The sequence below is a fragment of the Onychostruthus taczanowskii genome, unplaced genomic scaffold, assembly GCF_017590055.1.
Source record: "Onychostruthus taczanowskii isolate IOZ18803 unplaced genomic scaffold, ASM1759005v1 scaffold277, whole genome shotgun sequence".
Classification (NCBI taxonomy): domain Eukaryota; kingdom Metazoa; phylum Chordata; class Aves; order Passeriformes; family Passeridae; genus Onychostruthus; species Onychostruthus taczanowskii.
In genome coordinates, this window is record NW_024500095.1 from 71227 (window position 1) to 89115 (window position 17889).

Below are 17889 nucleotides of genomic sequence, written 5' to 3' on the forward strand. Positions count from 1 at the left end.
ATCCATCCCTGAGTGCAGACACTGCCCAGCAAACTGTGATCCATCCATCCCTGAGTGCAGACACTGCCCAGCAAACTGTGATCCATCCATCCCTGAGTGCAGACACTGCCCAGCAAACTGTGATCCATCCATCCCTGAGTGCAGACACTGCCCAGCAAACTGTGATCCATCCATCCCTGAGTGCAGACACTGCCCAGCAAACTGTGATCCATCCATCCCTGAGTGCAGACACTGCCCAGCAAACTGTGATCCATCCATCCCTGAGTGCAGACACTGCCCAGCAAACTGTGATCCATCCATCCCTGAGTGCAGACACTGCCCAGCAAACTGTGATCCATCCATCCCTGAGTGCAGACACTGCCCAGCAAACTGTGATCCATCCATCCCTGAGTGCAGACACTGCCCAGCAAACTGTGATCCATCCATCCCTGAGTGCAGACACTGCCCAGCAAACTGTGATCCATCCATCCCTGAGTGCAGACACTGCCCAGCAAACTGTGATCCATCCATCCCTGAGTGCAGACACTGCCCAGCAAACTGTGATCCCATCCCTGAGTGCAGACACTGCCCAGCAAACTGTGATCCATCCCTGAGTGCAGACACTGCCCAGCAAACTGTGATCCCATCCCTGAGTGCAGACACTGCCCAGCAAACTGTGATCCCATCCCTGAGTGCAGACACTGCCCAGCAAACTGTGATCCCATCCCTGAGTGCAGACACTGCCCAGCAAACTGTGATCCCATCCCTGAGTGCAGACACTGCCCAGCAAACTGTGATCCCATCCCTGAGTGCAGACACTGCCCAGCAAACTGTGATCCCATCCCTGAGTGCAGACACTGCCCAGCAAACTGTGATCCCATCCCTGAGTGCAGACACTGCCCAGCAAACTGTGATCCCATCCCTGAGTGCAGACACTGCCCAGCAAACTCTGCTCCATCATCCCTGAGTGCAGACACTGCACAGCAAACTGTGATCCCATCCCTGAGTGCAGACACTGCCCAGCAAACTGTGATCCATCATCCCTGAGTGCAGACACTGCCCAGCAAACTGTGATCCCATCCCTGAGTGCAAACTCTGCTCCCTCCCGTGCAGCCTGAGTGGCGTGGGTTGGATCAGCCTCATGCAAAGCAGGTTTAAATGTGGTTGGAGAAGTTTTTTTTTCCCCCCCAAAATCAGTTGTCAAGGGTTTTCTGTTAAAATAGAAAGACGTGTAAATTGAAATTCCTCTGTAGTTCATTATTTCTGTCCTGAATTAATTACTATTCAGGCTTCCTGCGAGGGACTTGGATTTGCTCTTGGCATCAGGCAGAAGGAGGTTGCTGGGGCTTTGGAGATGGGGATGAGAACTCAAAACTGAGGTGTTTTCCAGCCTAAACTGCTGTGAGGTTCTGTGGAAAATGGCAGGGATATTTGGAGGAGAAGCTGTGGGTGCTCCATCCCTGGAAGTATTCGGGGCTGGGACGGTGCCCGGTGTCCCTGGCAGGGCTTGGAGCTGGATGAGCTTTAAGGTCCCCCTCCAGCCCAGCTTTTTTGGGATTCTGTGAAGTCCCCAGGAGGCTGGTGAGGAAGCTCACCCTGGCTGGAGCTCTGGCTCACCCAGCAGTGCTGGAGGACCTGGAGCAAGGGCACAGAGCAGCTTTAGGCATCTCCAGGCACAGCAGAGGAGGGAAGAGCTGCCCTCTGCTCCCCCAGTGCTGCAAACGCCCTGCCTGGGCTCAGAGCTGTGCAATAAACATCTGCCAGGAGGAGCAGAGCCAGCTGGGGTGGCCGAGGTGTTTCCTTACAGCTGGGCTCTCCAGGGGCTCTGCTCATTCCTGTGCTCCCCCAGCTCTGCAGGAGCAGCCCCTGGAAGTGCAGGAAACACCGGGTTTGGTGTTGTTTTAGTGGCAAGAACTGTTTGTTTTCTGTAGCACTCCAGAGTGTTGGTTCTGTGATAGTCTGGTCATAGACTGGAGTGGTTTGGGTGGGAAGGAAGGGATCTTAAATCTCATCTCCATCCACCCCTACCCTGGGCAGGGACACCTTCCACTGTCCCAGGGTGCTCCCAGCCCTGGCCTTGGACACTTCCAGGGGTCCAGGAGCAGCCCCAGCTTTTCTGGGGCTCCTCACCTGCCAGAGAAGGTTTTTCCCTCAGGGAGAGCCCGAGGAGCCACAGAGAAATGGCAGTGCAGGGTCTGGGGGCTCAGCTGTGTGTGCCCCAGCCCTGGGCATGGGGACAAGGTCTGGGCCAGAAGGTGCTGCTTTTCCTGAGGAAAGCCCTGGAATGTTCACTGACAGGGACGTGGTAAAAGCTCTCCAGCAGGACCTGGTGACTCCTGGGTGAGCTCAGGGGCCTGTCCCTGAAGGAGAGCATGGAGAGGGGAGCCAGGCAGGGAGTGAGATGTGCTGAGAAAGCCTCAGCACTGGCCTGGAGACCCCTGGGACCCCTGCCAGGAGCTCTCTGCTGGGGCACACGCAGCCACAGACGAGAGGCACGGGCCATGTGTTCCTGTTCTCCTCTCTGCTCTGTTTGTGCTGCATTTCTGCAGTATTTGGGGCATGATGAGATGTTTACTTGTCTAAACTGCTTATCTGAAAGCTGCTGGCTCTGGGGTTATTGTGTGTGCAAGATCCTTTCTCCTTTAATCTGCTCCCAGGAAGAAGCTCCATACTGAAGTGGAGCAGATCAGCTGTGGCTGCTCCTGGATCCCTGGCAGTGTCCAAGGCCAGGTTGGGAGCACCTGGGACAGTGGCAGGTGTCCCTGCCATGGCAGGGGTGGCACTGAGGTCTTTTCCCACCCAAACCAGTCTGGGATGTTTCTGTGGTAAAATCAGTGTCTGTGGATTGCTCAGTTCCTCACTCAGCATCTGTAGGTTCAGGGACTTCTGGGGTTCTTTGGTTCAGCTTTCCACTTGAAGCAGATGGGCTTGATGGTGGACTCAACTGAAGGTCTTCTCCAACCTAAACAATTCCCTGATTCCACTCTTCCAAGCAGGACTGCAGCTGGAATTAGATCGAGTTAGTTCTGGCTTCACGTAGCTTTGGAATCCTCCAAGGGCTGTGGGTCCTGTCCCTCTCTGGGGCAGCTTTTCTGCTGGTTCTGGGCTTCTTTTTATTGCATCTGTCAAGGTCAGGATTGAAGCTCTTGAGACAAAATTTCACGTTCACACTCAGGTGTTTATTATTTCCCATCTCTGTTACAATTTGTGAGTTCTGCAGCACTCTACTAACAAGCTACAAAATGGCCAACCATCTTTCCCTACAAGGTCAAACTATACAATTAAGAAATGACGCCTAAATTATTTTCACTTTTAATCCCATAACTGATCACTCAAAATCCACAATGTGGACTTTTCTGTCCAGTTACAACAAAAACACCCAAACTCATGGAGAAGAAGGTGAAGAAGAAGGAGCAGCCTCTTCCCTAAAACCTCCATCTTGCTTTATATTTATGACTATATTCTAAAACCCCAAACTCTGAGTTTCCCACCCTGTGGCATCACACACTTCTAACCAACTCCACACCCACATCCCAGTGCTGTCAGTCAATTTTGGAAGCCTTCTCCACGGCCTCAGCTCACATGCAGTGCTGTCCTGGAGGCCAGAGCCTGTCAGCACAGAAATCTGAAATTCCCAGCATCCAGGGCTCCAACACCTTCCCAGTGCCCAAGGTGGTTGAGGAGAGGAGGAGGCAGAAGGGAATAAAAGGAAAATCCAGCTGGGCTCATCTGTCTGCTCCTGCCCTTGGAGGAGGCAGAGCCAGCACCTTTCCAGATGTGCATGGTCACACACCAGCTGGGGATTCTGGCTGGATTGGGACAGGAATTCCCATGGAGCAGCTGCCCACAAGGGTGGTGAGGCCTCCTTGGGGAGCCTCTCAAAGAGCAGCTGAAGAGGAACCTGAGCAGCACCCTGGAGGTGACCTTGGTGCTCCAAAAACCCCTCAAGGCTCCTTCCAACCCACATTTTTGAAGGCTTTTTCCATCCTGTTCTCCTTTAAAGCTTTCCTCTGTCACAGCGGTTGTAGAAAATTTGGCAGCAGCTCCCCAGAGGGTGGGGGACCTCCAGCTGAACTGCTGGGCTGAGGGAGGTGATGGTGAAATGCCTCTTGGAGAGCTGCTGAAGGCTCCTGTGGGCACTGATTCCCTTCCATCCACCCTTCCCCCGGAGCTGATCCCTGCTCCGGGCACAGCTCGGCCCCTTTTCCCTGGAAATGGCATTTTAGGTTAAACCTCACAGCTCTTGTGTACAAGACTCGATAAGCCAGGGACAATAAATCGAAGCTGGCTCCCAAACACTTCAGGAGCCAGGTCAGAGGTTCCCTTCGTGGTTTTTCTAAATTGAAATCCATCTTCTGTGTCCTCCCCGGTGCAGTTTCCAGGAAGGACACGCAATGAGCCAGGAATTCTCTGGTTTTCTGGGGCTGCAGCTCCAAAAGAGAGCCAGAGGAGTTCACAAACCTGTCCAGCCCCACCTGGGCTCTGTTTCCAAAGGGCATCCCTGAGTTTCCCACCCTGGGAGCTCCATGGAGGAGCAGAGCCCAGCACAGCTGTGCCAGGGAATGGGGACACTGAACCCACAGAGGGTCCCGTGGTGGCTCTGGGCTCTGCCCAGCCCTGCAGGGACACAGCTCCGTGTCCCCCCACGCCAGGCTGGCACAGCCCTGCTGCCCCTGGTGCCCATGCTCTCTTAGCAGAGCAGGTCCTTTCCTTTCCTTTCCTTTCCTTTCCTTTCCTTTCCTTTCCTTTCCTTTCCTTTCCTTTCCTTTCCTTTCCTTTCCTTTCCTTTCCTTTCCTTTCCTTTCCTTTCCTTTCCTTTCCTTTCCTTTCCTTTCCTTTCCTTTCCTTTCCTTTCCTTTCCTTTCCTTTCCTTTCCTTTCCTTTCCTTTCCTTTCCTTTCCTTTCCTTTCCTTTCCTTTCCTTTCCTTTCCTTTCCTTTCCTTTCCTTTCCTTTCCTTTCCTTTCCTTTCCTTTCCTTTCCTTTCCTTTCCTTTCCTTTCCTTTCCTTTCCTTTCCTTTCCTTTCCTTTCCTTTCCTTTCCTTTCCTTTCCTTTCCTTTCCTTTCCTTTCCTTTCCTTTCCTTTCCTTTCCTTTCCTTTCCTTTCCTTTCCTTTCCTTTCCTTTCCTTTCCTTTCCTTTCCTTTCCTTTCCTTTCCTTTCCTTTCCTTTCCTTTCCTTTCCTTTCCTTTCCTTTCCTTTCCTTTCCTTTCCTTTCCTTTCCTTTCCTTTCCTTTCCTTTCCTTTCCTTTCCTTTCCTTTCCTTTCCTTTCCTTTCCTTTCCTTTCCTTTCCTTTCCTTTCCTTTCCTTTCCTTTCCTTTCCTTTCCTTTCCTTTCCTTTCCTTTCCTTTCCTTTCCTTTCCTTTCCTTTCCTTTCCTTTCCTTTCCTTTCCTTTCCTTTCCTTTCCTTTCCTTTCCTTTCCTTTCCTTTCCTTTCCTTTCCTTTCCTTTCCTTTCCTTTCCTTTCCTTTCCTTTCCTTTCCTTTCCTTTCCTTTCCTTTCCTTTCCTTTCCTTTCCTTTCCTTTCCTTTCCTTTCCTTTCCTTTCCTTTCCTTTCCTTTCCTTTCCTTTCCTTTCCTTTCCTTTCCTTTCCTTTCCTTTCCTTTCCTTTCCTTTCCTTTCCTTTCCTTTCCTTTCCTTTCCTTTCCTTTCCTTTCCTTTCCTTTCCTTTCCTTTCCTTTCCTTTCCTTTCCTTTCCTTTCCTTTCCTTTCCTTTCCTTTCCTTTCCTTTCCTTTCCTTTCCTTTCCTTTCCTTTCCTTTCCTTTCCTTTCCTTTCCTTTCCTTTCGGGCACTGCCCTGGCCCTGCTGCCACCCCAGAGCTGGCACAGCCCAGGGGCCAGTGCAGCTCAGCTCCGCCGTGCCCTGCTGCCTCGGGGCCTGGGAAAGCCGCAGTGCTCAGTCAGGGCAGGAAGGAGCCGTCACCCTCCCAGATCCTTTTCAGCCCAGGGAGCCTCTGGCAGGTCCCTTTTCCATCCTGGACCTGTTCAGGTGTTGTCCCCACTCCCTGGGGATGTGGCCTTGGAGACATCATCCGTAAGGAGATGGCATTGTTTCCTTCTGGAGATGGAAACCTGGAGAGGTTTGGAACAGGAGCCACACACGCGGCTGTGGCTCAGCCCGAGGTGTTTGGGGTCGGGCTCTGCTCCAGGGAACAGGGACAGGACAGGGGGAAATGGCCTCAGGCTGGGCCAGGCACAGGGTGGACATTGGGGACAATTCCCACCTGGAAAGGGCTGCCCATGCCTGGCACAGGGTGGATATTGGGGACAATTCCCACCTGGAAAGGGCTGCCCATGCCTGGCACAGGGTGGATATTGGGAACAATTCCCACCTGGAAAGGGCTGTCCGTGCCTGGCACAGCTGCCCAGGCTGGGGTGGGCTCCCCATCCCTGGAGGGTTTCAAAGCCCTGTGGCTGTGGCACTTGGGGACAGGGGACTCTGGTGGCCTGGGCACTGCTGGGATGGTTGTCTCCATGGTCTGGGAGGGATTTCCAGCCTCAGTGGCTCCGTGGCTCCACCATTCCAGCCTGCCTTTGGGAGGTGCAGCTCAGTGGGGTCGGTGCTGGCCAGGAGCTGCTTTGTCACCACTCTGGGGTCAGGAGTGAGGGGTGCTCCAGCCAGGGGCCCTGCACGTGTTTCTAGGAAGGCAAAGCTCAAGGCTCCACTGAACCCACAACTTTCGGATCCCCCTCTGAGCCCCGCGTGGCTCCGTCACCCCGGGGGCTGCACGGGCAGGGGGAGCAGCCTGCCCTGTCCCCATCCCCCTCAGGATGTGCCGTGACCTCAGGGGCTGCTGTGACGGCCACGGTGTTTTCCAGGAACCGTGTCACCCGCGGGTCAGGGACGTTCCCAGCCCCGCTGCTCCGCTGGCCGTGGAATGCAAATCAGCCCAGCCAGCTGCTGCCAAGCGGTGAAAAACGATCAAAATGGAACGTTCAAGGGTTCGGGCACCTTCTGAAAGAATATCCTGTGCAGGGTGTGTCTCAAAGACCAGCGTTGGTGACATAAAGGTTTCCTCTTGCCTGGGTGTGACGGGAGTGGGCACTGCCAGCCTGGGGGTCACGGTGTGCCTTGGTCCAAGGAGTGAGCACACCTGGAGTGGTGGGACAGGGGACAAGGGCCAGGGCTGGATGGGATGTTGGGAATTAGGAATTGTTCCCTGGCAGGGTGGGCAGGCCCTGGCACAGCTGGGGCTGCCCCTGCATCCCTGGCAGTGCCCAAGGCCAGGTTGGACACTGGGGCTGGAGCAGCCTGGGACAGTGGCAGTGTCCCTGCCATGGCAGGGGTGGCACTGGGTGGGATTTAAGGTCCCTTCCCACCCCAACCACTCTGGGGTTCAATGAACTGCACAGCCCACTGTGGCCAGGGTGGGGACACGTGAGCTGGGCTGGGCTTGTCACACGCTGGAAATTCTGTCCCCTCACAGTTTGGGCAGATGTGTTTGGCACACAGTGAGCCCTGAGATCTGACTGCAGGAACTGAGCTGCCACCTCTCCTCCTGGCACATCCTCAGGCCTTGGCAGGGGCTGCCCAGCGAGGTTTGGAGTGCCCAAAGTCCAGGGAACATGGCACTCATGCCCTGAGCTGGGGACAAGGATCAGGCACAGCCTGGACCTGCTGATCTTGCAGCTCTTCTCCACCCTCAGTGATTCCAAACAACAAGAGCTCTGTGACTTCTCCTCTCCTCACACCTGGAGTCTCCAGGGCTAGCAGCAGCACGTGCTGAGGTCCCACAGGACGGGACCTGGGCCACGAGCTCCAAACCAGAAAATATTCAAACAGAAAACATTCCCAGCCCCTCCTCGGCTCCCTCCTGGGGAAGGACAGCTGTGGGCCTGGCCCATCTCTGATCCAGGACTCGGGGCTGGCCCTCTCCTCTTTTCCACCTTCATGGGCTGGTTTCCCTCCCTGCGTGGCTGCTGAGGCTCAGGCTGGGAGGAGGAGGAGGAGGAGGAGGAAGAGGAGGAGGCCAGAGCCTGTTCTTCTAAACCAGAGCCATGGGACAGGTGACAGCTGCCACTGTCCCCATCCGTGTCCCACAGGCTGTGCTGGGAGAGCTTCAGGCGTGGGCACCTTGTGCCACAAATTGATGCAAATTCAGACACTCCTGCACTTTTTTTGTGCGTTTTGGGGCGGGTGTTGCAGGTCTGATTTGGTGTTGTGGTGCAGTTTGGGGTTTCAGGTCTTATTGGTGTTTTGCTGCATTTTGGGCTTTCAGGTCTGATTTGGCATTTGGTGCATTTTGGGGTTTCAGGTCTGATGTGATGTTTTGGTGCGTTTTGGGGTTGCAGGTCTGATTTGGTGTTTGGGTGTGTTTTGGGGTGGGTGTTGCAGGTAGGATTTGGTAATTTGGTGCATTTTGGGGTTTCAGGTCAGATTTGGCATTTGCCGCATTTTGTGGTTGCAGGTCTGATTTTGGCATTTGGTGCATTTTGGGGTTTCAGGTCAGATTTGGCATTTGCCGCATTTTGTGGTTGCAGGTCTGATTTGGTGATTTGGTGTGGTTTGGAGTGGGTGTTCCTGGTCTGATTTGGCATTGGGTGCATTTTGGGGTGGGTGTTGCAGGCAGGATTTGGTGATTTGGTGCATTTTGGGGCTTCAGGTCAGATTTGGTGATTTGGTGCAGTTTGGGGCTTCAGGTCAGATTTGGTGTTTGGGTGTGTTTTGGGGTGGGTGTTGCAGGTAGGATTTGGTAATTTGGTGCATTTTGGGGTTTCAGGTCAGATTTGGTGTTTTGCTGCATTTTGTGGTTGCAGGTCTGATTTGGTGTTTGGGTGTGTTTTGGAGTGGGTGTTCCTGCTCTCATTTGGTATTGGGTGTATTTTGGGGTGGGTGTTGCAGGTCTGATTTGGTGTTTGGGTGTGTTTTGGGGTGGGTGTTCCTGCTCTGATTTGGTGATTTGGTGCGTTTCTAGTATATAAATATTATGTGTATTATATATTTGATCTATTAGTATATGCATATTAAATTTATATTAATATATATGTAATATATGAATATTTGCACTATATAATTATATTTTATATTTTATATAGTTACATTATATAAAGATAAATATAACGTATTTGATGTCATATATTAATATTATATGCAAATACATATTATACATTATATATTATATATTTATATGATATTGATTTATAGAATATATATTACATATAAATATAAAATTATATTATATAGAATTATAAAAATAAATACATAAACATAAATAAATATCCACATATGTAATATACAAATATATAAATGTTTGCATAGAACATACAAAGCACATGATTTTATAAAAACCATCTCAAAACAGACAAAAATAGATAAAAACACATCAAAATTTAAAAATACCTCAATGCAGTTCCATGCCCGTGGTGCCGACACCTCCCACAGCTGCCCCTGCCCGTGCATCACATCCCACCCAAGGCCTGGTGCCCAGCACGGTGCCCGCTGTGTGTCTGTGTGTGTTTGTGCAGGATTGGTGCCCAGCACGGTGCCCTGTGTGTGTCTCCCCAGGCCTGGTGCCCAGCACGGTGCCCTGTGTGTGTCTCCCCAGGCCTGGTGCCCAGCACGGTGCCCTGTGTGTGTTTCCCCATACCTGGTGCCCAGCACGGTGCCCTGTGTGTGTCTCCCGAGGCCTGGTGCCCAGCTCGGTGCCCTGTGTGTGTCTCCCCATACCTGGTGCCCAGCACGGTGCCCTGTGTGTGTCTCCCCAGGCCTGGTGCCCAGCACGGTGCCCTCTGTGTGTCTCCCCCGGCCTGGTGCCCAGCTCGGTGCCCTGTGTGTGTCTCCCCAGGCCTGGTGCCCAGCTCTGTGCCCTCTGTGTGTCTCCCCAGGATTGGTGCCCAGCTCGGTGCCCTCTGTGTGTCTCCCCCGGCCTGGTGCCCAGCTCGGTGCCCTGTGTGTGTCTCCCCAGGCCTGATGCCCAGCTCGGTGCCCTCTGTGTGTGTCTCCCCAGGCCTGGTGCCCAGCACGGTGCCCTGTATGTGTCTCCCCAGGCCTGGTGCCCAGAGCACGGTGCCCTGTGTGTGTCTCCCCAGGCCTGGTGCCCAGCTCGGTGCCCTGTGTGTGTCTCCCCAGGCCTGATGCCCAGCTCGGTGCCCTCTGTGTGTGTCTCCCCAGGCCTGGTGCCCAGCACGGTGCCCTGTGTGTGTCTCCCCAGGCCTGATGCCCAGCTCGGTGCCCTCTGTGTGTGTCTCCCCAGGCCTGGTGCCCAGCACGGTGCCCTGTGTGTGTCTCCCCAGGCCTGGTGCCCAGCACGGTGCCCTGTATGTGTCTCCCCAGGCCTGGTGCCCAGAGCACGGTGCCCTGTGTGTGTCTCCCCAGGCCTGGTGCCCAGCTCGGTGCCCTGTGTGTGTCTCCCCAGGCCTGGTGCCCATCACGGTGCCCTGTGTGTGTCTCCCCAGGCCTGGTGCCCAGCACAGTGCCCTGTGAGTGTCTCCCCAGGATTGGTGCCCAGCACGGTGCCCTGTATGTGTTTCCCCAGGCCTGGTGCCCAGAGCACGGTGCCCTCTTTGTGTATCTGTGTGTTTCCCCAGGATTGGTGCCCAGCCCGGTGCCTCGGCCGGCTCCACGCCCACGCACGGCGCCCAGGACGCGCTGGCAGGACTCGGGGACGACGTGCACGAGGCCTTCACACAAGGTGGGCACCCCGGGCCGAGCCGCCGCGGCGTGGGCGGGCATGGAGGGAGGGCTGGGGAGGAATTGTGCCCTGGGAGGTGCCCAGAGCGGCTGGACACTGGGACACCCTGGCACAGTGGCAGTGTCCCGGAGGTTTTGGAACCAGGTGATCTTTAAGACCCTTCCCACCCCACCATCCCCTGGTCCCAGGTACAGCACACCCGTAACTCACCGTGTCAAGGCAATCATCTCAAACCCCTTTCCCGTGCCCTGGACCAAATCTGGAGGCACATTTCAAATCTTTTGGAGTTAATGAAGTTAATTTCTGTGAAGATGATCTTCCCCGAAGGGAAGTTACACCTACAAAGTATTTAAGAACAGAACCTTACAAACGTGCCGTGTTTAGAAGCCTGCCAGAAGAACCACAAGGGGTTTCAACGCTCTTTTCTCCTTGTTGGCCCGTCCAGAGCTTCTCATCTTCATGCTCCAGGAGCATCCTGGAATGTGGAGCTGGGAGCAGAACAGCAGCAGGGCCTGCTGTTCCCATCTCTGGCAGACCTGGAGGTTCTTTGTGGACATCACCTCTGGAAGCTGAACCTCCAGCTGTCCTTGGTGTTCCCCTCTCTGCCAGCGGAGAAAGGACAGAAAATCCCCCTGTCCCTGTGGCACAGGTGTGGGCAGAGCCAAGGGATGGACAGCAGTCCACAAAGGCTGGACTTGGTGGCCTTGGAGGTCTTCTCCAACTTCAATATTTCTGTGATTATCCCTATGGACCTCGTGGTGCTCCTGGGAAATCCTGCCGGGAATCACGGGCCTGATTCCTGGGCAGCGCACCGCAGCCCTCGGCTGATGCACATCAGGAGGTCTTCTCCAACTTCAGTATTTCTGTGATTATCCCTGTGGACCTCGTGGTGCTCCTGGGAAATGCTGCCGGGAATCACGGGCCTGATTCCTGGGCAGCGCACCGGAGCCCTCGGCTGATGCACATCAGGAGTGCCAGGAACATCTCAGGAGTGCCAGTGGGCACATCAGGAGTGCCAGGGGGCACCTCAGGAGTGCCAGGGGGAACATCAGGAGTGCCAGGGGGCACATCAGGAGTGCCAGGAACATCTCAGGAGTGCCAGTGAACACCTCAGGAGTGCTAGGGGGCATGCCAGGACTGCCAGTGAACATCTCAAGAGTGCCAGAGGGCACCTCAGGGGTGCCAGGGGGCACCTCAGGAGTGCCAGTAACATCTCAGGAGTGCAGTGAACATCTCAGGTGTGCCAGTGGGCATGCCAGGACTGCCAGTGGAACATCTCAGGAGTGCCAGTGAACACCTCAGGAGTGCCAGGAACATCTCAGGAGTGCCAGTGAACATCTCAGCAGTGCCAGTGGGCACTTCAGGAGTGCCAGGAATATCTCAGGACTGCCAGTGAACACCTCAGGAGTGCCAGTGAACATCTCAGGAGGCCAGGAACATTTCAGCAGTGCCAGTGGGCATCTCAGCAGTGCCAGTGGGCACCTGACTGGTGCCAGTGAGCACTTCTAGGCGTTTTTAGCCAGTTCTTGGTGCTGCAGCAGCAGCAGGAGCGCTGTGGGGTGGCCCCCCTGAGCCCTGCAGCTCCTCTGGGAGAAGGGCATGCCAGTAACATCTCAGGAGTGCCAGTGGGCACTTCAGGAGTGCCAGGAACATCTCAGGAGTGCCAGTGAACATCTCAGGAGTGCCAGTGGGCACCTCAGGAGTGCCAGGAACATCTCAGGAGTGCCAGGAACATTTCAGCAGTGCCAGTGGGCATCTCAGCAGTGCCAGTGGGCACCTGACTGGTGCCAGTGAGCACTTCTAGGCGTTTTTAGCCAGTTCTTGGTGCTGCAGCAGCAGCAGGAGCGCTGTGGGGTGGCCCCCCTGAGCCCTGCAGCTCCTCTGGGAGAAGGGCATGCCTTCTCCCCGTGCCAAGGGCAGGGGCAGAGCTCAGAGCAGCCCTTCCAGGGAGGCAGGATGCCAACAGCAGTGCCCCGTCTGTGCCCAGTCCCCTGCTCTCCACGTCCACAGCGAGTTTGGTGGGGCAGCCCAGAGCTCTCTGCTGGTTTCCCCCAGCACTGCCTCTCCTTCCCCCCGTGCAGGGTCCCTTTCTGAGCCCAGGAGGGGGCCAGCAGCTCCCCGAGCCCCGGGGGGACCCCCAGGATCCATCTCGGGGCTCCCCCTGCCCCGTGCCCGTGAGGAGCACCAAGGAGGGAAGGGGCCTCGAGCTGCTGGGAGCTCCTGGTTGTGGCAGGACACGCAGGTGCTGGATCTTTCCTCATTTTCCAGCCTTCCCGGGCATCCCTGTTTGTTCTGTGTCCATCTGTCCTTCCTTGGAAGGTGCAGGAGCCGTGGCAAGGCAAACCCCTCAGGCACAGGGTCTGCAGCGTGTTCCTCAGCCCTGCTCCAGCTGATGGACCCACCAGGGTCCCCTGCTGCCTGTCCCCAAGGACTGCCCCTTCCTCAGGCCTGCTGTGGCTTCCCAGGTCTGGAACTTGTGCTTTTCCAGGTTTTTAATTTGTGGCTTCCCAGGTTTTTAATTTGTGGGTCTCCCAGGTTTTTAATTTGTGGCTTCCCAGGTTTTTAATTTGTGGTTTTCCAGGTTTTTAATTTGTGGCTTCCCAGGTTTGGAACTTGTGGCTTTCCCAGGTTTTTAATTTGTGGCTTTCCAGATTTTTAACTTGTGGCTTTCCCAGGTTTTTAATTTGTGGCATTCCCAGGTTTTTCATTTGTGGCTTTCCAGGTCTGGAACTTGTGGCATTCCAGGTTTGGAACTTGTGCTTTTCCAGGTTTTTAATTTGTGGTTTTCCAGGTTTTTAATTTGTGGCTTTCCCAGGTTTGGAACTTGTGGCGTCCCAGGTTTGGAACTTGTGGCTTTCCCAGGTTTTTAATTTGTGGCTTTCCAGGTTTTTAACTTGTGGCTTTCCAGGTTTTTAATTTGTGGTTTTCCAGGTTTTTTACTTGTGGCTTCCCAGGTTTTTAATTTGTGGTTTCCTAGGTTTGTAACTTGTGGCTTTCCCAGGTTTTTAATTTGTGGCTTTCCAGGTTTGGAACTTGTGGCTTTCCCAGGATTGTAACTTGTGGTTTCCTAGGTTTGTAACTTGTGGCTTCCCAGGTTTGGAACTTGTGGCTTTCCCAGGTTTTTAATTTGTGGCTTTCCCAGGTTTCTAACTTCTGGCTTTCCAGGTTTGTAATTTGTGGTTTTCCCAGGTTTTTAACTTGTGGCTTTCCCAGGTTTCTAACTTCTGGCTTTCCAGGTTTGAAACTTGTGGGTTTCCCAGGTTTGTAACTTGTGGCTTCCCCGGGTTGGAACTTGTGGCTTCCCCGGGTTGGAACTTGTGGCTTCCCCGGGTTGGAACTTGTGGCTTCCCCGGGTTGGAACTTGTGGCTTCCCCGGGTTGGAACTTGTGGCTTCCCCGGGTTGGAACTTGTGGCTTTCCAGGTTTGTAACTTGTGGTTTCCCAATTTTTTAACACCTGGCAGCATCCCTGATGCGTGTTGTGAGGAACCAGGTGTGGTTGGGGACCAACACAAACCCACAGACCCCCCTCAGCGCGCTGATTCTACTGCAGCAAAAGCATTTCAGATAGTCCTGCCACCTCAGGATTCAGCTACTCCTGCACATCCCCAGACCCTTAGAAAACCCCAGACCCTCCCTCACTGTGGTGGGGGCACAGAGGGCAGGACACCACGGTTTGTTTTGTGAGTCCTCCCCCAGCTGCCCCCTTAGTGGGGCGAGCTCTGCAGCAGGAGAGCTTTGAAGAGCTGAGCCCCAGAGGTGCTGCTCTTACAGTGCTGAGATCAGAAAGGTTTCCTCCTCAGGTGATCTCCTGATGCTCCACTCAGCAGAGGATGATGGCCAAGTGTAGGTTTAGAGTAAAACCTGGTGGTTTCTGGGTGAAGTGCTGGGGTACAGAGGCCACCCTCTAGTTAGAAAACCAATCCTGCTGTTGCCCAGCGTGGCAGAGAAGAGGACAGAGCCTGGGCAGCCCTTGGACAAAGCACTGCACTCTCCTGCAGGAGACAAAGGTGCTGGGAGGCTGTGCCACCACCCTCCTGCTCCTTCCTGTGCAACCTGCACAATTAGTGCTGCTTCATAATTTGATATTAATCACACACAGAGGCCGACAGAGAGCACAGGAAGCAGAACAAAATGTCCATTTTTCACTTCATACAACAACTGAGTGTCCCAGGCAGGAGATTCTGGGTGGGCTTGGGAACATTACCCAGCAGGGACACCTGCTCCAGCCTGGCCTGGAGCCCTTCCAGGGACATCCCTGAGCCAGGGGGTCTTCAGCAGGCCCCGAGCATCATCCTTCACACAGCCCTGTGGGGTGATCCCTGTGCCAGTTTGTAGGAGAAAAAATAAATAAATACATTTTTTAGAAATTTTTTTAGTCATTTTTTTTAATAATATAAAGATATTAAGTTTAACATTTTCTTTGTGCCCTTTTAAAACCTTAAACCTACTTTACCTTTCTCCTAGTCCTGTCTCAAAACAAAAAAATAAATACATTGACAATTAGCCAACACTAAAAGTCACCATACTCATTAAAAAAATCTCAAAACATCCAAAATTAACAAACCAAAACCACTACACAAAATTAGTGGTTTTGTTTGGGGTTTTTTTTTTGTTTTTTTTTTTTTTTTTTTTTGTTGTTGTTGTTGTTGTTGTATTTTTTTGTTAATTAAAAAGAAAAAAAAAAGGCATTTTTAAGATTTTAAAACTTCAACATGTGTGTTTCACAAAAAACGTATTTAGTTTTTTAGTAGTTTAACAGACTATTAGTTACCCAAAAAGTTTTGTATTAGTTTCTTCAATTTCTTTGTATTCCAAACCATCACCCAGCTGTGTGCCCATGCTCTCCTGGCCGTGATGGGGCCATGGTGGTCACTGGTCCAGCAGGGTGACCAGGTCACTGCTGATGTCCAGCAGGGTGACCAGGCTGCTGCTGATGTCCAGCAGGGTGACCAAGTCACTGCTGATGTCCAGCAGGGTGACCAGGTCACTGGTGGTCACTGGTCCAGCAGGGTGACCAGGCCACTGCTGGTCACTGGTCCAGCAGGGTGACCAGGCCACTGGTGGTCACTGGTCCAGCAGGGTGACCAGGCCACTGGTGGTCACTGGTCCAGCAGGGTGACCAGGCCACTGGTGGTCACTGGTCCAGCAGGGTGACCAGGCCACTGGTGGTCACTGGTCCAGCAGGGTGACCAGGCCACTGGTGGTCACTGGTCCAGCAGGGTGACCAGGCCACTGCTGAGGTCCAGCAGGGTGACCAGGCCACTGGTGGTCACTGGTCCAGCAGGGTGACCAGGCCACTGGTCCAGCAGGGTGACCAGGTCACTATAGATGTCCAGCAGGGTGACCAGGCCACTGCTGATGTCCAGCAGGGTGACCAGGCCGCTGCTGCTGTCCAGCAGGGTGACCAGGTCACTGCAGCTGTCCAGCAGGGTGACCAGGCCACTGCTGATGTCCAGCAGGGTGACCAGGCCGCTGCTGCTGTCCAGCAGGGTGACCAGGTCACTGCTGCTGTCCAGCAGGGTGACCAGGCCACTGCTGATGTCCAGCAGGGTGACCAGGTCACTGGTGGTCACTGGTCCAGCAGGGTGACCAGGCCACTGCTGCTGTCCAGCAGGGTGACCAGGCCACTGCTGCTGTCCAGCAGGGTGACCAGGCCACTGGTCCAGCAGGGTGACCAGGTCACTGTAGATGTCCAGCAGGGTGACCAGGCCACTGCTGATGTCCAGCAGGGTGACCAGGTCACTGCTGCTGTCCAGCAGGGTGACCAGGTCACTGCTGATGTCCAGCAGGGTGACCAGGCTGCTGCTGATGTCCAGCAGGGTGACCAAGTCACTGCTGATGTCCAGCAGGGTGACCAGGTCACTGGTGGTCACTGGTCCAGCAGGGTGACCAGGCCACTGCTGCTGTCCAGCAGGGTGACCAGGCCACTGGTCCAGCAGGGTGACCAGGCCGCTGCTGATGTCCAGCAGGGTGACCAGGTCACTGGTGGTCACTGGTCCAGCAGGGTGACCAGGCCACTGGTCCAGCAGGGTGACCAGGCCACTGCTGCTGTCCAGCAGGGTGACCAGGAGTGCCCGGGCAGCTCAGGGCCAGCGCAGAGCCCTGAGGCAGAGGATTCCTTCCTCCAGGAAAGGGGACAATTCCACACTTGATCCCACCTGTGGGAGCCCAGGACACCCCCCTGCCCGTCCTGGGTGACCCGAGCCCCAGCCAGGGGGCTTTGAAGGCCGGGCAGGGGGCTCAGGGACCCTGGCGTGCAGCAAAGACCCCTGTGGCTTGAGTTCGACCCACAGAGCAAGTTACCACCTTCGTGTGAAGAGTTAAAGTCACAAAAGTTTAAGTAGCATAGCAGTAGCAATCACAGGGTGAAGGGAAAACTTCTGGAGCACTGTGCAGGGGGGTTTTGGGCCTTGTACAGGGGGTTTGGGGTTCTCTGCATGGGGGTCAGGGGTTCAATATGGAGGGATTTGGGTGTGCCCTGTCCTTCTTCTTCCTTCTCCCTGGCATCCGTGTTCAGGATGATGTTGGCACTCACAGATTGGTTTGGAGTAGAAAGTCACCAATACAGGTGATAGGTATTGGAACATAATTGCAAACATGGTATAGGTAGTTTTTAGTATGAAAGCCCCAGCCCCAGAGGCAGAGTGTGCCTGCAGAACAGACCTCGGCAGGCCAGACAGAAAATGTTTGAGATAAAATGTAATAAACAACCCTGAGGACGTGAGCCGGAGCCCTCTCGACTCCTTTTCTGCTGCTGGGTTGGGAAAAGAGATTTTAACACACCTCGGGATCGTCTCAGCCAGAGAAAACCCGAGACCGCTCCGAGCTCCACTGCCCTGAGGGTGGCTGTGGCCGGGGGAGGGGCGGCCAGGGGCGGCACTGGCACTGTCACTGTCACTGTCACTGTCACTGTCCCTGTCTCTGGCACTGTCTCTGCCACCGTCCCTGTCCCTGTCCCTGTCACTGTCACTGCCAGTGTCACAGGGTGACCAGGGCACGGGGCAGGGGCTGTCCCTGTCCCTGTCACTGTCCCTGTCACTGTCACTGTCCCTGTCTCTGGCACTGGCACTGTCACTGTCACTGTCCCTGTCACTGTCCCTGTCACTGTCACTGTCACTGTCACTGTCTCTGTCCCAGGCTGACCAGGGCACGGGGCAGGGGCTGTCCCTGTCCCTGTCACTGTCCCTGTCACTGTCACTGTCCCTGTCTCTGGCACTGGCACTGTCACTGTCACTGTCCCTGTCACTGTCCCTGTCACTGTCACTGTCACTGTCACTGTC

General features: G+C 54.4%; 1 protein-coding gene across 1 annotated transcript in view; it reads left to right on the plus strand.

Annotated features, from left to right (window-relative positions):
- LOC121337547 (dystrobrevin beta-like) overlaps positions 1-17889 on the plus strand; it is a 101856-nt gene that overhangs the window by 65393 nt on the left and 18574 nt on the right. Inside the window, exon 5 of the mRNA XM_041407684.1 lies at positions 10505-10608. Coding sequence (XP_041263618.1) covers positions 10505-10608 — 104 coding nt within the window. The remainder of the gene's footprint in view (positions 1-10504; positions 10609-17889) is intronic.